The sequence below is a fragment of the Xiphophorus maculatus genome, chromosome 16 (genome assembly GCF_002775205.1).
Source record: "Xiphophorus maculatus strain JP 163 A chromosome 16, X_maculatus-5.0-male, whole genome shotgun sequence".
In the NCBI taxonomy this organism is placed as follows: domain Eukaryota; kingdom Metazoa; phylum Chordata; class Actinopteri; order Cyprinodontiformes; family Poeciliidae; genus Xiphophorus; species Xiphophorus maculatus.
In genome coordinates, this window is record NC_036458.1 from 15,835,759 (window position 1) to 15,861,242 (window position 25,484).

At 35.2% G+C, this 25,484-nt stretch overlaps 2 protein-coding genes across 2 annotated transcripts in view; both read right to left on the reverse strand.

Moving 5' to 3' along the window:
- LOC106700343 overlaps positions 1-25,484 on the reverse strand; it is a 245,212-nt gene that overhangs the window by 76,756 nt on the left and 142,972 nt on the right. The gene's annotated exons all lie outside the window — the stretch shown is intronic.
- On the reverse strand, positions 12,932-24,236 carry LOC111611614 (Ig heavy chain Mem5-like). The gene is made up of 7 exons (XM_023348754.1): positions 24,141-24,236; positions 23,761-24,066; positions 17,246-17,252; positions 16,806-16,855; positions 14,281-14,559; positions 14,103-14,129; positions 12,932-14,007 (listed from the first exon to the last, which is right to left on the reverse strand). Exons 1-7 carry the CDS (start codon positions 24,187-24,189, stop codon positions 13,898-13,900), a joined length of 828 nt encoding a protein of 275 aa, XP_023204522.1. The 5' UTR covers positions 24,190-24,236; the 3' UTR covers positions 12,932-13,897.

Here is a 25,484-nt window from a genome sequence, read left to right on the forward strand (position 1 = left end):
GTTTTGTATTTTGATCTAATGATGGAGGTCCTATTTAAAAAAAAACATTGCTGCTTTAAGCTTTTTCAAAGCTCTGGCAGTTTAAAAGCTTCCGTACTGTTTCAATTAAAGAAAAGAAAAAACACTTTCAGAATATATTTCTTTATCTAAGAAAAATATTACATTTTTATTTTTTAAATTTCCTCAGATTGTTCATCTGCAGATAGACTTTACTGCTGGAGTCGTCTCTTGAGATGATGAATCTGCCTTGGACAGAATGGGAGTAATAGCGAGAGGTACTATATGTGTGCACAAAAGCGATCCATTCCAGTCCTTTTCCAGCAGCCTGTCTGACCCAGTTCATGGGATAGTCTCTGAATGTGAATCCAGAGCCTGTACAGGTCAGTCTGTGGGATTCTCCAGGTCTTTTAGTCACTGGTTCAGACTCTATCAGAGTCTGACCTGCAACACCTACAAAAACAGAAGTGTGAGTAACTAATGAGACACATAAAAGAAAATTAAAGAAAAGATAGATTCATCTTTTCACCTGCAAAGAAGATAGTGAATACCAGGAGCCCTGACCTACGGTCCATCATGTTTAACTGTGTTTTCCTGTCTCTCTCTGGATATAAATAGAGCAGGAAGACAATTCTTTGCATTAACTCCTCCTCCGAGGGAAAATCACAAGATTAGACCTGTTAAAATTATTAATAATTACTTAAGATCAAATCAAGAACAGATATTTTACATTTGAATTATTCAGTTCATTGTGTTTAGTGAAAATAGTAAAAAGTACAAATTATTTTCCTTCTTCGTTTTGTAAAAAAACCCTTAAAATTAAATGAAATGACAAGAGAATTAAATAGCGCTTTTCAGGACCCTTGGAAACGGTTTACATAAAATCAGTAATTTCCAGTGATGCATAGTTGAAATGTTAATGATTTCTGGGAAATTTGACCCAAAAAATATTTTGCTTGTATTTGCATGAAATGTACACATTTGGAATAAGGTTAATATTTAATGTACTTTTGCATAGAATGTTATTCTTCACAAGGTAATAAAATCCTTTTAGTAATTATTACATTTAAACAAAACTCAGACTCATATCCTTTTGTCTCTATTCCCATAAGACAGATAAATCAGAGTATGATAATAAAATATTATTCTAGAAGTGCTAACAATTCATGTGTATGAACCGTTATATGTTCATATAGACATATTTCAATCTGGAGAGACTCAGACAGAGAAAGGGAGATGATTAGAAAAGTTTATTAACAAGCATGAATTAAATCTTTGGCGCTCGGGCCCTGGCTGAGGACCTTGATTATCGTAAAATTTGCAATAAGCTCGGATGAGCATTCTAGATGCTGATAGGAATGTCATCCCCCAGGACCCGGCACTGGTGGTGGTGGAAGGTTGGTGACGAATGCGGCTGAAGGGCGGGGTGAGTGGAGGTGAAGGGGCGGTGATGGGTTGAGCTCTGCTGGAAAGCGGAAGACGCCATGGACGGTGGTCCTTATCAGCTGGAACTTGGACGGTGATTGGACGTGACGTGTCTTGGACCAGCGTTGATTGCTCGACGGTGATGAACGGGATGCACCGGTTGGACATTGCAGGTGGGGCTAGAAAGAGTCTTCCAGTTTCAATTTGTGCTTAAGCTTCATTTAACAGTAAATCACTCATTTCTGTTTGAAAACTTACTGATTAAAAAATATAAACAGCTCAGAGGATATTTTGTAAAACTAAAAGCTTTGTTGTTACAGGAAATGCATCTAAGATGTTCAGTGGCCTGATGGTGCCATCTATGGTGGCTTCATGTTAAAGCTGTTCATGTAGTCGGCCTATGAAGTTTTTGAACAAATTTTCTACTTTCTGTGTCACAGTGACTCTCATGCACAGTAATAAACAGCAGAATCCTGACTTGTCAAGCTGTTCAGCTGCAGATATGCCTGATTCCTGTTTGTCTCTGGAGATGGTGAACCGGTTTTTCAAGGACGGAGAGAAGATGGAGAAGAAGAATCCAAACTATGTGAGGAGTGCTACTAAACCCAGAATATGAGCAGGTCAGCCTGTAAGATTCTCCAGGCCTTTTAACCACTGGTTCAGACTCAGTCAGTGTTTGATCATCAGTACCTGCAGAAATAGTTTGATAATACAACCATATAAAATTCCTCTCTGTTTTAACTATAACTTTATTCTTACCAGTAATGATGAAAACATGATAGGAACAACCAAATAAAAGTATTTTACCATTTTAAAAGTTACTTCTCTAGTTCTGTTTGAAACATGTTTCTGAATGAGTTTCTGATTTTGGTTTGCAACACGTTTAAAGGAGCAGATGATATCTGACATGCATGGGCTCCACCTTAAAAATAAAGCTTGGACTTGCTAAGACGGGTTTGTAGTTTTGCATCCTCTTTCTTATTTTCTAAAACACAAAACCTGCTCAATCATACTTTTCAATGTTTTTCAAACCTTTTTAGGTAACTTTTGAAAAATTAAATAATGTTAAGGTGCATGCCATGCAGAGATTAAAGGTGTAAAATTTTAATGTCTACTTAAAGTTGAGAAATGTGTCTCAAACTATTTTTTAGAACTTTCTCAAATGGTTTTATGAGATTTGAGAAACCACAAGACCCAAACAGCAGCTGTGCTCTGTGTGGTCTCCATGTAGAGGATATGTTGTTTTCTTTGTGTTTTTTCCCCCATTACTTACATTGTGTGATATTGTATGTTTTTGTGAAGCTTATTGACTTTAAATAATGGCCATGTTCGTATTCCCCTGTTACACACAACCTCCTTTTCCACATCCCACATGTCTCACTGGGATACTTTAGGTCATTCAAAGACTCATTACTCGTGAATTGCTACCTCTTTTTTGTGATTAGTTTTATACCTTTATGTCTGCATGATATACAATGAAAGTAGAAGTCTAACCCCCATCTGAATATCAGGCATGAAAAGTAAAGAGTAAGGCTTCCCATACCATTTCAAATTGACTATTCATGTTTGCTTGACTTTTTGACCTTTTGGAAGGTTTTTCATTTCCTCCATCGGAAAAAGCAAGGTATATCTCCATACTGATTGTAAGATTTGGGGAAATTAAAATGTAAATTATATTAGAATATGAGATCAATGTGTTCCTTCCATCTCAAGAGATTCAAATTGACCAAAATTAATATCTTAAATAAGTTTCTTCACACAGGGCAGAAATGCAATTTTAATTAAAATTTTTAACCTTTGGGAAATTTTTCCTCACAATGCAAAAATGAATCATTAAGAAGGATCACAATATGTTGCTTTTGTGATATCCACATACTGAAGGAACTGCTTACTCCAGGTTATCTGCTCTCAGTCTACACTGCCACCTAATGGTCAATATCAAAATATTTATATGGGGTTTTTGTTCAGTCTTCCATACTAACTTGAATACTGTGCTTCCTTGGCACAGAAATACACAGCAGAGTCCTCTGGCCGTAAGTTAGACAGTGTTAAATACACCATGTTCTTGCTGTTGTCTCGGGTGATTCCAATTCTGCCCTGAAGACTGCTAGAATACTGTGTTCCACTCCCATCAGTGTATATTAATCCCATCCACTCCAGTGGTTTCCCTGCAGGTTGTCTGATCCAGTGCATCCAACAGCAGCTAAAAGTGAAGCCAGATCCTCTGCAGGAGAGACTCAAAGACTCTCCAGGGGTTTTCACCACTGCACTAGAAGGAATGGACTCCATACTTTGACATTTACAACCTAAAATAAAGGACAGAGAGCATTCATATTTTTTTATTATTATTATTATTATTATTATTATTATTATTATTATTATTATTATTATTATTATTATTATTATTATTATTATTATTATTATTATTATTATTATCAGAAAAAAACAAGTACAACTTTAAGAAGCAAGTTAACTTACAGGGCAGAGAGAGAGAAAGGATAAAAAAAGTCAGTGCCTTCATCATCCTGAAATCTCTGATCAGACTTCTGATGCTCCACACAAAATAAGAGATAAATCAACAGGGCAGAAATACTCTGAACACTCTGCATATTTGCATCAACTCACTGAAGGGGAGGGTCAAAAACCTCCACCCTCGGGTCATTGATTTCATCTTCAGAACAACATCCAAATGACATCCTCTTACATAAATATGTAACTTCCTGAACAAACAAAATACTTTTTTTTCCCCAGAATACAACCCATCTTTGGGTCTTTGCAGTTTGAAGCAAGTTCACGACATTGAATGAGCATAGATACTGTATGTTTAGCTTTTGACTTAAATTGCATAATTTCAAATCATATGTCTGTTGATTTCATTGAGATTAAATAGATACTGTATGATAATTATCAAACAAATCTGATCATTACAATATTATCATTTATTATTAATTTATTTACTCAATTTTATCTTATTCTTCTATCTGAATCACATAAAAGAAGGGAAAACTTACTCAGTCATAGGTTTTTGCTCTTTTATGGTTGATGATTACTGTAAATTACACTAAAACAATTTTATTCACATAGATGCTGTAAAGGAAGACAAGTTATAAACTTTGAGACATTTTTACAAAGGTATGCTGTTAAGTACAGAACAACAGTAGATGTTGGCAGGGTGATCTCAACACTTTTAAAGCAAATAAGAAAATAAATACAAACAATGAATCTTACAAGGTTTTCAAAGCCAGCTCGTTTTATGTTCTCAGCAAAGGAAGATTGCTTAATGAAGTCCAATGATTATATTTCTCTTGGAGGTTTGAGTAAAATGTTCCTCTTATGTCATCTGTTGGGTTTTTTTATGCACAGTGGAGTTTTCGTACAGTGTTTCTGCTTTCTGTCTCACCGTGAGTGGCGGACACAGTAATAAACAGCAGAATCTCCAGCTGTCAGGCTGTTCATCTGCAGATACACCTGGTTTCTGCCGTTCTCTCTGGAGATGGTGAACCGGCCTTTAATTGACTGAGAGTAGTAGATGCTGCCACTGTTACCACTGATTGTAGCGAGAAATTCTAGTCCTTTTCCAGCTGCCTGTCTGATCCAAGCGTTCCAGTGATGCTGATCAAACCCAGAATATGTGCAGGTCAGTCTCTGGGATTCTCCAGGCCTTTTCGCCACTGGTTCAGACTCAGTCAGAGTTTGGCCATCAGTTCCTGTAGGCAGGTTAATTGTTATCGATTGACGTCTAATGGTTCTGTTCTGCATAGTCAACAAGCTGGTTAAAAACCTTATTGTCTTACCTGTCCAGTTAACAAACAGGATGAGAAAAGCAAACACAGCCTCTGGTCTTATCATTGTAGGAGTCATTTCTCCCTGCTCACTCTGCAGCGAGTTTGTCAGTGATTTACTGCAGTTCTTAAACTCAGAAACAGATAAGTGCAGTTACTTTGAATTAACTCCTCCCCTTTGAAGAAGAAAGGAAGGGTTTGTACAAAAATTCAACAGTAACGAAATAAATTTGAATATAAATGGAAAAAATAATTCACAAAATAATTAACTCAATTCACTTGTGAAACACATTGTATACGATATCAACAGGAGCTGATGTTTCCAAGACTCTGATTCTACTCTAATTATGATTTTCTCATTACAGCACATTAAAACACAACTTCATATTAAAGTATTAAATCAGATCAATGCAAAACAATAAAACATAATTGTGTGATTAATAAAAGAGTATGTTTAATACCTGTTCAAAAACTGATATTTTTAAAAAGTTATTTTTTTAATCATCTACATGAGCCTCGTGAAGACATTTAGTAAATTCAATACATATATTGATCATGGCTTTGCATACTTTATTTAAATTTATATTTTTAAACATGTCATAAGCTACATTTTCAGAGAACATAAAATTTTTAAAAAATATTTTCATATAACTCCTCATGAAAAATATAAAGCTCAGATCTTAAGCAGAAATGTTCTTACCAAGACAAAGAAGAGGTACAACAAGAAATGGTCTGGAACACACTGATGAAAACTAGACAGGGATGATACAAAATGTTGAAGATTTCTCTACTTTGCTTTTTTTTGCAGTTATTGAATTAATATTTCATGGGTTGTTTTTGCATACATGAATATGTTTATGAAAACTGTAGACCAATATAAAATCTCTATTCCATGCCAGGTAGGTTAACATCTCCTTCTGTCTTAACAGAGACAAATAGGAAAACTCAAACCACACAATCAACTTGTCTGTTTAGTATGCCCATATCATTGTTGTTTTCTGTCACAGTCTGCTCTGTGAGGAGTTTTTGTACAGCCTCTGTGCTCATATGAAGTACTGTGTGTTTCGTGTACAGTAATACACAGCAGAGTCCTCTGGTTTCAGGTTGGACAGTTTAAGATACACCATGCTATTGCTGTTGTCTCTGGTGATCTCTATGCGTCCTTCAACAATGGTGTCGTAAACTGTTTTACTTGCGTCATACCAAATTGCACCTATGTGCTCCAATGGTTTTCCTGGAGGTTCTCTCACCCAGTGCATTCCTGAGCTACCAAAGGTAAATCCAGATCCTCTACAGGACAGACTAAGAACTTCCTGAGGGTTTTTTACCATCGGGGTGGAAGGGATGGACTCCAGACCCTGGCTGTTAAAACCTGTCACAAAAAGCAGAAATTAAGTTGGACACAAACAATGTGAGGCATAATATACTGTATGTATGACAGTATAAAAAATCTCACAGGGCAGACAGAGCACTGTCAGCAGAACAGACAGTCCGATCAACATCTTGAAACTGAAGCTGTGGGTGAGGAACCGTCATTTAATGAAGCCAGTCTGACTGGAGGAGATCTGAAGTATGACGTCAGCATTTGAATTAGGTTTAAAAGGCAAATGCAGCTGATCCAAAAGTCCATACTATTAATCTTTTAGATTTACATATATATTAATTTTGTTGCCATCTCTTTCTCTGTGTAATGTGAGCGTGTATTTCCAGAAACCTTCTCAGTGTTTCTCTACAGACTAACATCTAGAAATTAATTTTTGAACTTGGTTTAATATGGTTAGTTTTTGTACAGGGTTTCTGTTTTTTGTGGCACTGTGTGTCTCGAACACAATAATAAACAGCAGAATCCTCAATCTTCAAGCTGTTCAGCTGCAGATACACCTGCTGTTTGTTGTTGTCTTTGGAGATGCTAAACCTATTTTTCACTGACTCAGAAAAACCGCTGCCACGGCCAGTATCACTGATCCAGCCGAGCCACTCTGGTCTTTTTCCAGCTGCCTGTGTAATCCAGTTAATGTAAGGAGTGCTACTGAACCCAGAATATGTGCAGGTCAGTGTGTGGGATTCTCCTGGCCTTTTATTCACTGATTCAGACTGGGTTAGAGTTTGACCATCTGTATCTGCAAATATGGAAACAATTTGTTAATGCAATCACAAAATAAACATTATCTTACTTTCTTTCTGCTAAACCCCCATGATCTTACCAGTTACAATACAAAGCACAATGAGAAAAACAACCAAAAAAATTGTTCTGATCATTGTAAAAGTCCCTGGTGTGAGTTCTGTTCAGAGCTCAGATGTTAGAATGAGTCCCTGAACTTTGTTTTGGAACATAAATGGTGAAACCGACTGACAGTTTTGCATTGACTCCTCCTTTGTTAGAGGAGTCAATGCAGAATTTTATTTTTTTTCATTTTATGGCTTTTCAGCCATGATCTTGTATCTGGTGGATAGGTTGCATTATAAAATATGAAACTGTGTTTGTGTGACCTTGAAGCTTTGGATTATTTGTATGGGTGCACAAGTTTTACACGTGTGTGTCTGAGAGAGAGCTTGTATTTCCCTACAGATTATTGAAATTGTCATAAATGTGTGCTTGCATTTAAGGAATGTTTATCAGTAATCACTATCATCAGACTATACTGGTGCCTTGTGGTCAACATTGAAACACTTTCTTTAGAGCTGTAGTTCAGCTTCTCCACCTACTTTAAGTAATGTGTTTCCTTTGCACAATGATGCACAACACTGTTTTTTTACTTCAACTGGACAAAGTTGGATACATCGTGCTATTGCTGTGGTATTTTACTCTAAAGATTAGACTAGTCTGTTCTATTTACATTGTTATAAACAAATCCCATCCATTTCAGAGTGTTTTCCTCACGTTTTCTGATTCAATTGATTCAAAAGGAATTAGAGAGACCAGATCCACAGCATATGGCCTTATCTGAGTGTTTAAATAAAACTAACCCTAAGAAGCAAGAGAGTTTATATATTAGAGAGCGAGAGAGAACACAAGTAGAATGAGATTTTTTTTTCTCATCTTAAAACTCAAGATATGATTTCTTCTGCTAAAAAAAACAAACAAATTTATAAGATCATATGTCTGAAAACCACAGATATGTGTTCAAAGGAAAATGAACAGAAAACCTCAGTCTTGTTGATGTAGCTAGCCGTTGACTTTATATACAGTTAAGTCACATGACATGACCACATTAAAATAAGAACTTAAATGTAAAGAATATATATATGTGTATTTTAATGCTACTGTTGCATCGTCACCTTCTTCTCAGTGGGGAGTTTTTGTACAGCCTCTGTGCTCACATTAGCCACTGTGAGGCTCCAGCACAGTAATACACAGCAGAGTCCTCTGGTTTCAGGTTGGACAGTTTCAGATATGTCATGCTAATACTGTTGTCTCTGGTGATTTCAATGCGTTCTTCAACACAGCTGGCATACTCTGTTTTACTTGAATCATACCAAATTGCACCCATCCATTCTAGTGTTTTCCCCTCAGGTTTTCTGATCCAGTTCATTCCATATCGAGAGAAATCAAATCCAGATCCTCTGCAGGACAGAGTCAGAACATCCTGAGGCCTTTTCACCACTGAGGTGGAAGGAATGGACTCCAGAGACTGGCTGTTTAAACCTGAGAGAGATTCAGAAAGTCAATGAAACAGATTAAACAGAATAAAATCCAAATTAAATAATTAAAGGTTGATTAGAATATTGCATTTAAAGCAACTCACAAGGCAGACAGATCACTGTAAGCAGAACAAACAGTTTGACCATCATCTTGAAGCTGGAAGGAGTGACTGAAGGGTTTCCCTCTAAATAAGACAGTCTGACAGGAGGAGGTCTGAAGTCTGACATCCACATTTGTATCATATTATAAAGGCAAATGTGCCAAATATATCAGAAGAAAATCACCATTATGTTTCTTCAAGTTAGAAACGCATTTTTTCTATACATCAATGTTCATTTAAGCACATGGATTCGCTGCAGTTGTTTTGTAGTAGAACTATTGAAATGATTCAATATTGAACTTTCAACAAACTCAATGTAACATTCATTTAAATAGAAAATAAAGCAACATTGTCTAATTTACTTTCAGTGAATATTTCATTTTATGCTCCTGAATTTATGCTGAGTCGTTTCAATGATACTATCCTGACCTCTATTGCATTTTTGCCAAAATTGAATACAATATAAACATACTAATGAAGTTGTGAATTTAAAACAAAACATACCAAATGATAGTAAAATATTTATATTTTAGCTGTGATTTCCTAAAGTTAAATCCCAATTTTTCTTAAAGCTTTAGCCCAGTTCTCTCCAGTCCTTTTTCCTGCAGGCTGATGAACGCTCCTTGAAGACTGATGGTCAGATGTTCACCTTACTGCACATCAGTAATTCTTCTCGGTGTTCACAATTTAAACGTGAGGAGGGGGAGATCAATCAGGAGATTCTATTAATCTACAGATAATTTCATTAAAAGATGACATCTCTTTAAAAAAAAAAGTCAGGAAATTAGTTTTCCATTTTCTATCATCAGTGGGATATTTAATGTTCATGCTTCAAACATTATAGGAGTTTTTGTGTTATTTGTGTTTGTAATTTTGCTTGTTTACAACAGGTCTCTCTTGTAAATGAGATATTAGATCTCAACAAGACGACTTGTATAAATAAAGGGCAAATAAAATAAAATGAAATTTAAGCATATTTATTCTTGTATTTGATACTGTCAGTCTAATGCTCTTTAACTTAAACTTTTAATAACACTATAGTAGTAAATTATTTGTGAAATAACTGAAAATAGAGAAGTTTGACTTTAGTTAAAGCATAATGGAAAATATTCTCAAAGGCAAACAAAATAAAAGTATTTCTCAAATGTTGACTGCAATAAATTTGCTACTGATGATGAAATTAATTATACAGATGATAAAACATGAAAAGAAAAGACAAACCATTCTGTAAAATTCTAATTAATAATAACTTAAATTATTTTAACTTGCTTTGCAATTGTAGATATCTTAACATGTCTACAATGTTAATTCAGATATGAAAACATGAGACTGTTCCCGGTGTTGATGTCTAAAAGAGGAAGTAGTTTTTGTATCACTGTTCTATCCGTGTATATGATTGTGTGTCTCTTGCACAGTAATACACTGCTGTGTCCTCAGTCCTCAGATTGTTCATCTGCAGGTAGACTTTACTGCTGGAGTCGTCTCTTGAGATGGTAAATCTACCTTGGACAGACTGGGAGTAAAAGAAATGGGAACTATATGTGTGCACAAAAGCGATCCATTCCAGTCCTTTTCCAGGAGCCTGTCTGACCCAGTTCATGGGATAGCTGCTGAATGTGAATCCAGAGCCTGTACAGGTCAGTCTGTGGGATTCTCCTGGTCTTTTAACCACTGGTTCAGACTCTGTCAGAGTCTGTCCAGTAACACCTGTCAAAATTAAAGAAAAAAAAAATCAAGTGATTTAATCTGGTGGCACAAATAAAAAGATAATATATTTAGGATGTACATAAATTCACCTGTCATGAAGACAGTTAAGAGCAGCGGTCCTGTCCAACAGCCCATCATGTTAAACTATGTGTGCATGTCTTCAGGCATTTCCTGGTGATAAATACAGGTGTTTGGTGTGTTTTGCATTAACTCCTCCTCAGAAACTTTTCAGAATTACATTTGTCTGAACAGTATGTCACTTATAACTGTCTTTATTGTGCCACAATGTCTTTTTAGTTTGAATTATGGATATTAACTTTTCAGTGAATAAAGGCATTTTGAATTCAGTATGTTCAAATGCAACTATATAACTTTTGATTGTTATATTTCTGCACTAAATATACCAAAACACATATTTCCAGGCAATAACTACAAAGAAAACAGATACTCCCCACCTATTTCTGGATGATAGCGGAACAATGTATTCAAAATATACTGATGTTACATCAAGTCTAAATAATGGCGTATACAGAGGATATTCATAACATGTAACTCCTGTTAGAGGTACATTTTATTTGGAAACCCAGTAAAAGACGTTGGGAGGATAACAGTGAAGAGACACATAAGAGCATTAATTACATTGACGAAAACTTGCATTAGGACCAAGAGGACCAAGAGGACCAAGAGGACCTCTCTGGTAATGAGAATTAAATTATTCAAAAGAAATGGAGATTTTTTTCTATACCTATTTCCTCTAATCTAATGATCTATCTGTCTGTAAAAGCTTTTGCTCTTATCTATTTCAGATAATCTGCAATCAGTCCATATTGTAAAATTATTGTTATAATTGAGTTTTTTTATTGCTATAGTCTGATACCCTGCTCCTTTTTATGTTGTTGTTGTTTCAGAATTTTAAGCAATAGCACCTTGAACAAATTATGCATGACAGTACATAAAATAGTTGCAGCCACATATTGAGGATAACTGACTTAATTCCAGTCTTCTTCTGAATCATTAGTGGTGTTACGGCGCCCTCTCTGGTCAATCAGAGGGATTAATGTCCTGGGCTTCTCTGAATTATGCTCTTTTGTTTAGCTGCAAACTAAGGCCCCAGCAACTATATAATGTGTTTCTCAGATATTTCCCTTTTACAATTACCTTTGACACTTTAATGCATTAAATCTGACAGCATTAAACCTAAAACTAACCTATTTATTACACTTTTCATCATGAAAATCCAGTTTACGACTAGAAGCAGTTATGTTTGTGTGGAACACACACACACACCCAGACACACCCCATGGGTTACTCTTTCACATACACCTGATCTACCAGGGAGTGTGAGAGTCATATTGTTCAGAGCAGTGTCCTAATAATCACGTGATAGGTTTTCAATTTGTCCATTTGTAATCTTATGGGTAAACCTGGTGCTGCAATTGTGTTGACACATCTTTGTTTTGCATTAAATTGAGTCTAACTTTTAATGCGTTGTCTTTTTCCTCCAAGAAACTGCGCCCTTGTTTAAGCATATTTGACCTGACCGCATTCTTCTAATAAATTCCCCAGAGAACATTATGCTGACTCACATCGTCCTTAATTAAGACAAATGTGCAAAGCTTTGTCATGACGTTACTTAATGGTGACTCAGGTGGAATTCCCTTTTATAATCTGCCCCTCATTAAGTGTGCTCCAGTAAACTGTTTCTACATTTTTGCATTAAAAGTACCCTCATGTAATACAAAAAACAAAAACTGCCCAACACTCTAGGATCATAGTATTTGTATTCTCAATACAAATTTCAACCAAATCTCTTTTCAGTTCTGTGATGTTTTTTTAGTATCAATAGAAAGTACAGCCTAATTCATTTCATAAATTGAAAAAGAAAAAGAGAGTCATTCTCTTCTATGGTTGTAAAAAGCTTTTTCGAAAGGCAGAACCAGAGCCAGAAATGAGGTTAACCAAATCGTACCCCGTTGATGGGAAACTGAGCTGCTGTTTGGTTCCAGTCAGATTTACATCTCCTGCTTAAACTTCCTGTCGAAATGTGGTTTCAACTGATGAAACTGTTGCACCGAAAGACAAAACGAGAACTGTAATAAAAGAATCTGAGCTTCATCAAACTCATGCTAAAAGATATGATGATGTCTAAAAATACTTTATGGAGGGAATTAACACAAAAATACAGAAAAAAGCTAATAGGTTTAATTTTCGTGCAATTTATTATGATTTATGTGTTTTTTTTTATTTTCTAAACATTATGCTCAATGAACACTCAAATAAAGCTACAAAGTTTTATTTCTGTGTATTTCAAACAAACCAGTAACACATTTCAACCAAAAATGTGTCTGTGCTTAATTCAGAGCATTAACCACAGATATATAGAAAAATACAAAAGAACCTGGAAACATATTTAATGAAATACATACCTTGATGATTTAATACAGACTAATCAGATACTTCCTGGCATTAAAGCGTGAAACACAAAGCATATTGAAAAACCTCTAAGGAAATCTTTCCATGCAACATTACCACATGACAAATTAACTAAGCCTGCAGAAAGATTTTAGAAATTCTCATCACTGATGATTAGACTATACATATTTAATACAAACAACTGAAGTCAGATTTCTAGATAAATTCAAAAGTGTTTGCAGTTTAATTATTTAACATTTTACTAAATGATTAATCAATTCAATTTGGTATATTGATTTACTTATTTATTTTATCGCATTACTTGTGTTTATGTGGACCACGCACACATTTTCTTAATTTTGTGATGGTCTAAAAGCTCTCATATTGAAAAATAAGCCAAGTGTTTAATATTTATTGCAGTTCCTATTACTCCGTTGATTGCAGAAAAACCTAAGCACATTTAATTTGAGACAAGAGCTGCCTGAATACAAATATATCTTTAATGGACAGAAGGTTTTTGGCAGAGGCTTTTTTTTGGTTTGTTTTATGATTTGCTTGGTGAAGTTGATGACATCATTTAACAACGTGTAATATTTATTGCTTATTTCATAATTGGTGTCTGTATTAAGTGTTTATGGTGCAAAGCGCTTTGAATTGCCTTGTTGCTGAAATGTGCTAAACAAATAAACTTGGCTTAAAATAAACTTGAGACTTTCAGTGATAAATATGCCACTCTTCACATTTACACAATTAGGGGTAAAAATCTGATAGCAAAATTTCAAACTTTAAATCTTATTGACTTTAGGTTTGTGTCGTATATTGTTTTTTTTCTCAGAAGAGCAGGCCTCTGATGGTGAGGACGGTGCTGAAGGCCAGAGCTTTGGTGAACACCACTCGGACTCCGTTCATCAGCAGCAGGTAGAAGTTCAGCTTGGCTTTTTCTGGACGACAGAGAAACAGAGTTCAGACTGAACTGAACACAAACAGCAGCGATCAGTGATGGAACCAAACTGAGACATGAAGAGATCAGACTCACCTGGATAAATGCTGCCACATTCATCATCTGATTAGAGGCAGAAAGAAAATCAGTCACACAAACATTATAAAAACTCTGACAGAGAGATAATTTCACCACATAAACATTTTTCAGCAATGGATAATTTCAAATTCTGTGGGAAACAGTTTTGGTCAAAACTGAGGCAAAACTTTGGTACCAGCTTCATTGTTGCCGAAGGCCCCGTTCATCCCACAGGAGTAGATGGTTTCGTTGCTGAATGCAGCAAAGTTGTAGGTGTTGTCCTTTGACAGGACGGCATCATCAGTGCTCACGTTGACCGGACCCCCTTTTCCATTCAGAACCACTTCTCCCCCCTTTGGACGGAAATCTGTGACCAGACAGACGTTTGGACCGAGCTCGTCTGCTGTCTTCAGGGGGAAGTCAGGAGTCGACAGAGGACTGAGGACGAAGAGGGACGGAGTCTGAGGGGAATCACCTGTTCCAACAAAGAAAAGCAAATCATCATTTTAATGAATCAGATGTAATGAAAAATATGAACTGAAGTTTGTCAAGCAAGATAAACATCATCTTTTTTCTCTCTCTCTAAAACGTTCATATAAACGTTTGTTTAAAATCATAACTTAAGAATTTTAAACTTTTAAAAAGTTTTCAAAAACTTTCTTATTTTCTGTACATTTCACCATTGAATTGCCTTAGGGGGCAAGAAACATATTATATTTGTAAATAAATATTCCTCTTACTTCATAAATTTAAAGACATTTATGTTGGGAAATGTTTTGCCAGTACTTTTAATACCATTTTAAAAAGGTTACTTTTATTATTTAATTCAATATCAGATCTTTATAATAACACATAAATGAAATAATTTTTTTTAGGTAGTGATATTATGTCAGATACAAAACTCCCCTGTGTGAGATTACACATGTAGATAGTTTATTTAAAAATAGATAATTTTGTGCAGGGAGTATTTTGCTAGAACTCAACATGCTTTCGGGTTATCTATTCCAGTCATTATTTTAATAAATTATGTATATTAAAAACTCTGTTGTGTATAAATTAAAATGCATTTAAGCAGCCAAAGTGCGTAACATAAACACAAGCAATTGTAAAAAAATAATTAAAGTTTCTTGGCCTTTTGTAGTTCAGATTATCACAACTTATGCTTAGGTCACCCGCTTCGGATGTTAACATCCGAAGCGGGTGCTTAGGTTTCTTCTCGTCTCTCTTATTTGGCCCTAATTTATTTTTAACATAATTTTTGGTTAGAAAAAAAAAGCTTCATGTTTTGTCATTGTATGGATGTGCTGTTTCGTTATACTCCATAGTCTTAATCATAAATAATGACAATTGTTCGATTCCCATAATGTTTTTTGAGCTCATACAACTCAATTATTCTTTATGCTGCGGTTTTTAAGCAAAAAACTTCTCTTTCATTAAGTTTTTATCAAACATAACATTATTTGAGTATAAATCTAATTACATTTATAACATTAATTTCCATAATATTGCCCATCTCAATGCAGCTTTAAATATACAATAAAACAAGCAAAGGTTTTGAGCTTCTCTGTGTTTTTGAAGACGCTGCAGAGACTTTGGTTTTGCTTTAGACCAATGGATTTAAATTCTCCAAGAATATGAGATTCTAATGTTCCAGAGGACAGAGCGGTACGTGTGAGTTTACAGGGAGAAAACTTTACTAACGTCAGCTCCTTCCACACAAACTACATTTTTGGTACAAATTATTTAGACAACACTTGAGAGTTGGTTTAATTCTGTTCCAAGAGCCACAGTGGAGCAGAAGAAACTGACTCAGTTAAGTTTTCATCTACAGAAACATTTTTCACACATCTATTCTATTTTATGGTTAAAGACATCCGAGGACTAAACTATCTCTAAATCTTCGTTTTTGCAACACCTACAAAATATAAAAACTCTGTTTCTCTTCAGTAATTAAAATGGCTTCAAAGCAACTGATAGGACAATATTAATATGGGAAATATATTTTATGTAATAAAGTTTCAATTTAAATCAGGATTTATGAATGTTTATTTTCATGTTTTCCATTTCACCACAACTGTTATGAGAGATGTGCAGTCAATGGTACAAGATAATTTTAATATAGCGCTAAAGTACTTTGTCGTTTTTCGTGTCTATAAACAATATTTTGTTGTATTTTCACAATTGCTTCTATTTATTCTTGCAGCAGTTGTCATTACATTTTGTTCTCAATTATTTTATTATGTAATTGTTAGATTTTATGTAACTGCAATGCTTTCATATGTGAGTGACAATGTGTAAGACATTTTGGGTGTTTGCAAGAAGCGATTATTTATAATACTCTTTTTTTTTCTACCCTGCTTAATTCCTGAAATCTCACATTACATGTATTAATATAAATTGAAAGCCTAAATTCTTTTATGAAGCTTTTGTTAAAAATAACAATTTTGTTGATCAGAGGGATAATTAAAATAGAACAAAAAAAATGAACAAAATTCAAGGAATATTATTTTAACAAAACAAAAAGAAAAAAAAAAAACACATAAATTAGGAACTTAATAAAATTATCTCCTCTATAATGTAAAATCTATTAAGGCGGTTCATGCAGCGTGTTTTTAACATAATAAAACCACCAAAACCAAAAAAACAACACTTCACATTACCAAAATTACTTTAAAACACAGCAATAAGAAAGGTTTTTGATAATATTTTAAGAAGCCTCACCTGGACTAACAGTGACTGTGGTTCCGTCTCCCCAGTAGTCAAAACCATAATCACAGTGCTACATCTTCACTGAGTCCTTCAACAAAAACCTGTACCACCAAAGTAACAACAACTAAAACCAGATCCATTTGTTTTACTGGAATAGATTAACATTCACTGACGAGTCTGATCTCCATTAGCGATTACTTTGAAATAAACTTGGTATCAACTCTCAATCATACTTTAAAACTGAAATGGACTCTGAATTACATTCGCTGCTTTATTAATTTAAACGGCTAATTGTTAAACTTCCAAGCTTCCAAATAGACAAACAGTATATTTACCTCATGTTCTGCAAATGCTGGTGATGTTCTGTTTTTATTTTCTCTGCATACTGGAGGATTTCTCTCAGGTTTATATTCTGAGGTTTTTGTATTGGTGTGTATCTGTGTGCCACCCCAGTATATCACAGTAAAAAACCCTAATGCAAAAACCTACACCACCCTCAGGTGGGAGGATAAAAACAGAAGTCATAGAAATGTGATAGCTGCAAAGGTTGCAGTCTTTATTCATATTTTTGATCCAATTAGCAATAATTTAAAAATGCTTTATTAGTTTTTAAGCTCTATGTTTAAAACATTCCTATTTTTAAAAAAAATGACAATTAACAATGTGTTGAGACAATAAAACAACTTTATATCAACTCATTGGTTATTTTTTCACTAATAAAAAAGGGGTTGTGGATTTCAGGTTTTTTTTTGATGCATTTTCTTTAAAAAAAATCAAAAGAAACATCTCAAAATGTTGTAATGTGTCATTGTTTCATAGTCAACTGTTGCCAAATTTGTTCTCTCTATAACAATCTGCATGTTGCTTAATATTACTTTTATACATAATTTACTGATGTCTCCTATATCCATGTATATAAACAATGCAGGATATGCAGCAGAAAAAAGATATAACAATACAGACACAAGATGGTTTCTGTGGTTTGGCTTATCTGTTTAGGATGTTTAATTAGAATGAGGTTGACTTGAAGCACATATAAATTCAACTTGGGTGTATATACACTGGAGGCAGAAACTGCTAATAGATTTGAGCTGCAGTGTCAGAAGGCGTACAGAATGTTTCAAGATCTCCTAAAGTGTAAGTGCTGAAACTGACAATGAATGTAGCATCAGAGAATGTTACTTGGTTTGATCAGGGACATCTAGTGCACACTCAGACATGGAGAGTCTGATCTGAATCCAATCTTTAATCACTATTTTGAATTGAATTGGACTGAAATCTGGGGCCAGTGCTGTTGGAAAGACTTGTGATTCCATATTGTGTCAGAGGACAGATTTTTGAATTTTATTTTAATCTAAAGTAAATTTCCAGTAAATCCTATTGCCTCACCCAGATTGCTTAGATTAGTTGGATAACTTCTTTCAACTAATTTAATGGGACGAACATGTCAAAGATGCAGCTGATTATTCTTTTGTAAACAAAACAAGCCTAATAAATATCTTTATTGTAGGCTACTGTAAGTTACTAAGGTCAAGACAAAAGAAATTTACAAGAGAGCTGAAAGTCACAATTCACTAAGCTCAATAAATATGTAAATCAGTTTTGAAAATAATATACAATTTAAGTCAGTTCTTTATGAGTGTGAAGTCAAATCAGAAAAGGAAAAAAAAGACATGCGCTCACTATGTTCCACACGGACCTAAAAGAGGGACGGACAATGAAAGAAAAAAAGGCGGAAAAGAAAGTCAAACAAAGAGGACTGGAGTTTGGGGACTCTTCATCAGAAATCCTGGAATTTGTGCAGATCTGGACGAATCTGTAAACGAGCGGAGAGGCAGCCGGTAAGACAGAAGCTGTATCATTATGAGGTCGGACTGCAAAGTTACTCACGTCCCGACAGCGGGCCGCCATCTTTACCGGCCAATTAACGCCTATTAACCGCAGCGGTGGATTGTGGTGGTGAAGTCTGGAACTGATTTTAATGATTTTAATGATTGTTGTGTTATTGGGTGTTAAGTTTAACTATTAATCAATTTAGCATTAGCTATTCATATTTATAAAGTAAATATTTATAACTAATATTGAAAGGCGGATGTTTGTATATTTAAATAAATGAAAATATTATGTAATTGTAAATGTTAATGTGAAATGTATTATAAAGTTGGAGAACTTAAGTTTAGTTACTTGTTCATTTAACTTTAATTTCTTTGTGAGTTTGATTCACAGTGGTTTGCTTAGTATTGTTTATATAGTTTGTCATCATTTGCTTTGTAGTTTGAGTGGAATTAGTTTATGTAATATTACATGCAGATTAGTAAATTTTTTTTTCCTTTTGGGTTTGTTTAAAGGTTTTTACCTGCTTCTGGACCAATCATGGAATGTCTTGACACACATTAATAAATGGAGGATAAAAAATGAAGAAAATTGCTTGGTCCTTTGAGTAAAACCCTGTTAACGAAAGTCTACATCGATTTGTCCATCCCTTCTCAAGTGGGGAAGCTGCATAAATTAGAAAAGAACTTGACAATGAGTGTCAGTCAAATTGTTTAGTTACTCCACAAGACTTATTAGAAATGCCACCATCTCTTTATCCAAACACAGAGAAGGCTTTCTGTAATTAGATTCTGATGGTTGGCTGGTTTTTGTTCAGGGTTGGTTATGGTTTATATCACTGTGTCTCGTCTCACACAGTAATAAACAGCTGTGTCTTCAGGCTGCAGATTCTGTCCTGTCATTGTTATTGTTCCAGCAGAAGTGTCTCTGCTGTAGCTGAACTTGTTCTTCAGGGCATTGTTTTGGTAAAAGTCACCATTATGTCCCCACATATGAAAAATCCATTCCATTGGTTTTCCATCACGCTGTCTGATCCAACCTGTTGCAAATACATCAGTCAAAGAATAACCGGAGGGCCGACAGACGATGGTCAAAGGCTGTCCTGGCTGGACAATCTTGGAGTCCGGCTGAATCAGATCAATACTCAAGACACCTGAAAAAAAGGAAACATTATTGATGCCATAATTCATCTTAAGTTTTGAGAATTTAGTGTCTGAATCGACCCAAAGCTTCTCACATGATCCAGTTGTCAGCAGCAGCATCAGAGCCACAGAGAACATGGTTGATTTAGAGGCTGAACTGATGGGAGCGCCTTCCTCTACTGACTGACACAGACTCCTCTCTTCTTTTTAAATGACCATACTTTGCATATTGTTGAATACATTTTATTATAACTGAGTTTCTTATTTTGTCTCAGCCTCATAGAGCACATAATATATGCAGATTAAAAATTTATATCAATAATGTGTTAAACTAAAGTTGTAATTTAATGATCAAAGTATCAAGTATTTTAAATCTAACTTTAAAATCAGCAACATTGAGTGCCCTCTAGTGTTTCAAACAAAGAACTGTCATGGAGGAGTTTTTATGTTTGAACAGGACTCTTCAGATTGCCTACTATTATACCAATTTGTTGGCTGAAATATAATTTCTTTATGTTCATGCGTGAAATGTACAATCCTCAGTAGTTTTCTGACCTCAGTTTCTGAGTGACTTGCCTTAAAAAACTCTAAAGGAAGTCTGTCTGTTCATATCTGATCCAACTTGTGATGTAGTTTTGGATCACATTTGTTTGGGAAATGATTGAACTCAGCTCCTTCTTATAGTTTACTCCACCTCTTTGTGGTCTCCTGAAGCCTTCATTAATCTCCTGATTGCTCCATCCAGACCGGCAAATTAATCCGAAGTTCAAATCCTGTTGTCTCCCAATCAGTTGTCGTGTAAATCAGTACAAAGCTGCTTCTCTCCAATTTTTAAAATTTTGCTTTCCAACAAGTCTAGATTTCTTTTATGTTTTTTTCTTTTTTTTGCAGGTGGTTAGGGGGATAGTTATTTTATTTTATTTGTTTTATTCATCTTCAACTCTGTTTTTTAATACCATTTTTTATACTTTTATTTAGACTGCTTTTATTATTGATTTCAGGACCAGCTTAACCTTATCATGATACTCATGCCACATATCCCTGACCTTTGAATAATTCAATCCACAATGGTTCAATAAACTCAATTCAGTAAATGAGTCTGGTGTTTGTACATAACAGACAAATTGGCAAAAAAAATAAATCAGCTGCCACGTGAGCTCAATTAAATTCAGCCTGTTTCGTATTTTTGCTTCCATTTTTCCACAATCTGTGGATATAAAGTGACAATAAAAATTTTTTATTGAAGAAAATATAATTTAATCTGAAATATTACTAACATGCATTTGCTACTGTTAGATGTCACCACATTAAAGGTCTTTGTCTGTGGATGTTTTTGTGTAGCAGTTCCTCAGCTTTCAGTCACTGTGTCTCTTCGAGCGCAGAAATAAACAGCAGAATCTTCTGCTGTCAGACTCCTGATCTCCAGGTACTGGGTGCTGATGGGGACATTTTCAGTCATGATGAAACGGCTTTGAACGGAGCTTCCATAGTCTACTGAATTGCTACCAGCATTCATCCTCCCTATCCACTCCAGAGCTCTCCCTGGTTTCTGTCTTATCCAGTGAATGAAGTATCTGGTCATGTCAAAACCAGACATGAGACAAGACATCTTCACTGTCTCTCCAGGTCTCTCGTCCTGAGATGGAGACTGGTCCAGTTTAATCTCACTAAAGACTCCTGCAAGATCAAAGTTTTCAGTCAATAATTCTTAAATTCTCACATTAATGTTCAAAGACACAGATCATTCTCACCATCAATCCAAATTATTAAAAGCAAACTCCAGATGACTGTTTTCTCCATTTGAGATGAGACATAGGTGTTAACTGACTGAATTTGCAGTTTTAAGAGAGGAAGGGTTGGCTTAGCTCCTCCCTCTCTATTACATTTTCCCACTAAACAAACAAGATAGAAAGTCAAGTTCATCATAGTTTCAGTTGAGAAAATACTTTGAATAAACTTCAAATTTTCCAGCATTTTTGGTAACTTCTCTAGAACATTTGGTTATTTGAGAAAAAGCTGATTTTTGGTGACTAATTGGTTTTAAAAAAACATCTTTTGGGTAATTTATTAGTACCAGCTGAAAATATTGCAAATAATTATGTCATAGAAAGAAAAAAGTCTGACTAAATTTCTTTATTATTGCTGTCGGTTAGAGAGGATGTCTAAGCAAATAAGATCTACATGCAGGCTAAAATTCACAATTCACTAAATTCAATTTCCAAAAAAAACCAAAAGGGCTGAACGGCGTTTGGGGACTTTGAGTACCTCATATGATTTCAGTGCGTTCTTTGTAAGTAATAAATATGCTTTGTTACGCAACAAGTCTAATTGGACATATCAAAGTCTCTCTATTCACATGCATGCACAGCAGGTTTTCAGGCTTCCATGTGGTTTGTGTCACTGTGCGTCGTCTCACACAGTAATAAACAGCTGTGTCCTCAGGCTGCACATTCTGTCCTGTTATTGTTACTGTTCCAACAGAAGTGTCTCTGCTGCAGCTGAACTTGTTCTTCAGGGCATTATTTTGGTAAAAAGTCCCACCACCCCACTGGTGAAAAATCCAATCCATCGACTTTCCTTCACGCTGTCTGATCCATCCTGTTGCATAGCTATCTGTCACAGAATAACCAGAAGGCCGATAGACTATGGTTAAAGATTGTCCAGACTGGACAACCTTGGAGTCTGGCTGGATAAGATCAACACTGAAGGCACCTATGAAAACATGAAAATACAATCATTGTCATAATTCATCTGATTTTGACCAAATACAGTGTAATTAGTAGTTTGAATTGATTCAGAGCTTCTCACATGATCCAGCTGTCAGCAGCAGCATCAGTCATCTCTTCTTTTACATGAACATGTTTAGCACATTGCTGAACACATTTCTTTTTAATTCAGTTTCATATTTTGTCTCAGGAACTTAGAGCACAGAAAATCTGCAGGAGTACAAAAAGGTCTGCAAAGAAATGCTAGAATATTTAGGTAAATTGTCATTCTTATATGAGATCATTTATTTGCTGGAAATTAAATATTAGATCAGATCTTTTCTTTTTACTTTATGTAACCAGAACAATCCCTACTGACAACTTAACATAAAAACGTTAAATGAAGAAATAGAATAATTTGTTTTGCTTTTCTGTTTCATGAACCATTTCTGGATTTTGAGGATGATTAAAGGATCAATAATTCAAATCTAGCAATAAAGTCAGCAACTTTGAATTTACTAGTTTTTCCAAAAACTGAGGTTTTCACTACCTTGCAATTTGTCATTTTTAGTGTTGATGTATTTTAGTTCAAGTTTTGTATGTTATTAAAATGTAAAAACAAACAAACAACAACAAGAAATATATTTACTTAAGATTTACCTGCTTAAAGATAAAAAATGAGATTTTGTGTTTCTTCCGAATTTGGACTCTTCAGACTGTTTGTTTATACGTATGTTCATCGGCAAACTTTTTTTTTATCATTCTCATCTCTTGTACCTTTTTGATGTCAGTTGCTCAATTTGTACCCACATTCAGCAACTGAGGTCATCCTGTAACATGTCCTATTGTCTTAATCTGTGTGAATTTACAGGGTTTTAATCCACCTGCAGATTATATATAATAAATATCTAAAGAGCCCATCAGAGAACAGTCACTTTATGTAAGAAGAAAAAATTTTAGGTTAAAAATCCTCCAACTGAAATGTCCCTCTGTAGTAAACTGGTATGTTTCTTAACCTTTGATTACTCTACAGTGTTTCTGTTCCTGTTACAGTTTTGCATCAGTTTTGTTGTCTGAAATGATCGATCCCCATTTTGTATCGTCAGTTTCACACCAGATCCTCATGGTCTTTGGGGAGCCTCAGTTACTTCCTGATCTGTTCATAATCCTGCCCCTCTGGAAATGATAGCTTTGTTACAGTTACACAACCCAGATGTCCCTGCATTAAAGGTCTTTGTCTGTGGATGTTTTTGTGCAGCTGTTCCTCTGCTTTCAGTCACTGTGTCTCTCGAGCGCAGAAATAAGCAGCAGAATCTTCTGCTGTCAGACTCCTGATCTCCAGGTACTGGGTGCTGCTGGGGACATTTTCAGTCATGATGAAACGGCTTTGAAAGGAGCTTCCATATATTGCTGCATTGCTACCAGTATCCATCCTCCCTATCCACTCCAGAGCTTTGCCTGGTTTCTGTCTGATCCAGTGAATGAAGTATTCTGTCATGGTAAAACCAGACATGACACAAGACATCTTCACTGTCTCTCCAGGTCTCTTCCCCTCAGACTGAGACTGGTCCAGTTTAATCTCACTAAAGACTCCTGTAAGAGAAAGGTTCTTGGTCAGTAAATCTTCAACTCTCACAAACATTTTCAAAAACCCATACAATTCTCACCATTAATCCCAATTACTGGAAGTAAACTAAAGATGACAATTTTCTCCATTATATAAATAGAACAAAGGCTAGTTTATTCCAAATAAACCTCTGAAGGTTTACAGACAAAAACTGAGTTAAAGAACTGACTGTGCTGCTTTAAGAGCTAATGGGTTGGTGTGGCTCCTCCCCTTTTATTTTCCCAGCAGATAGACAGGAGAGTATGTTGTAGTCTGGAGAACAGATAGAAACCTGTTGAGTTCTAAAACATTTCATCAGAAGTCATAGTTATTGTCTCTCCCAACTGTGAACATGAACAGAAGTAATTGAGAAGAAAATGCAGTTATTTCATGCAGGTGCATCCCAATAAATTAGAATGTCATTTAAAGTTTAAAGTTGCTCATAGCACTGAATCTGCCTTGCTCCGAGTGTATAATGATCTCCTCTTAACAGTTGATTCAGGCAACATTGCAGTTTTATTACTTCTAGATTTGAGCTCTGCATTTGATACTGTAGATCATCAAATTCTCTTACATAGATTAAAACACTGTGTTGGCCTGCGAGGCTCAGTATTCCAATGGTTCAAGTCTTATTTAGAAAACAGAACCTTTTCTGTTCATCTTGACCAATCCTGTTCTGGGGCCAGACCATTAAAGTATGGTGTTCCCCAAGGGTCAATTTTAGGGCCCATTTTGTTTATCTTGTATTTACTGCCTCTTGGTAAAATTTTCCAAAAATTTAATATTTCCTTTCATTGTTTTGCAGATGATATCCAGATTTATTTGCCCCTTAAATTGCAAAATGGTACAACTGATTCTCTTCAGCTGTTGCTAAACTGTTTAGCTGAAGTTAAATTATGGATGGAAAAAAACTTTCTTCACCTCAATGAAAGCAAAACTCAAGTTCTATTATTTGGTCAGAAACTTCAGACTACAAATCCAGATCAGATTCTTGGTTCTTTAGCTCGCTCTTATCAGACCTCTGCTAGGAATCTTGGTTTCACTTTTGACAGCTCTCTAAAGCTACATAAACAAGTTAGTTCTGTCGTTAAATCGAGTTTTTACCACCTTCGGCTTTTAGCAAAAGTTAAATCTTATTTCGGTTTTAAGGACTTTGAAAGACTTATCCATGCCTTCATAACAACTCGACTGGATTACTGCAACTCTTTATATAGAGGGATGGAAAAATCACAGATTCAGCGACTTCAAATGATCCATAACGCAGCAGCACGGCTTCTCACAGGAACCAGGAAGCATGACCACATAAGGCCAACTCTGGCATCTTTACACTGGCTGCCTGTCTTTTATCGAATAGATTTTAAGATTCTTTTGTTAACTTTTAAAGTTTTAAATGGGTTAGCCCCCC

What these genes read in the sequence shown, in the direction of transcription:
- LOC111611614 (XM_023348754.1), bottom strand. Translation starts at nt 24,189, where the DNA reads ATGGAGAAAATTGTCATCTTTAGTTTACTTCCAGTAATTGGGATTAAT. An exon ending in CACAGTCACTGTTAGTCCAG is followed by an intron (nt 14,560 to 16,805) that starts GTGAGGCTTCTT and finishes TTGTTGGAACAG; the next exon opens with GTGATTCCCCTCAGACTCCG. An exon ending in CTTCGGCAACAATGAAGCTG is followed by an intron (nt 14,130 to 14,280) that starts GTACCAAAGTTT and finishes GCCTCTAATCAG; the next exon opens with ATGATGAATGTGGCAGCATT.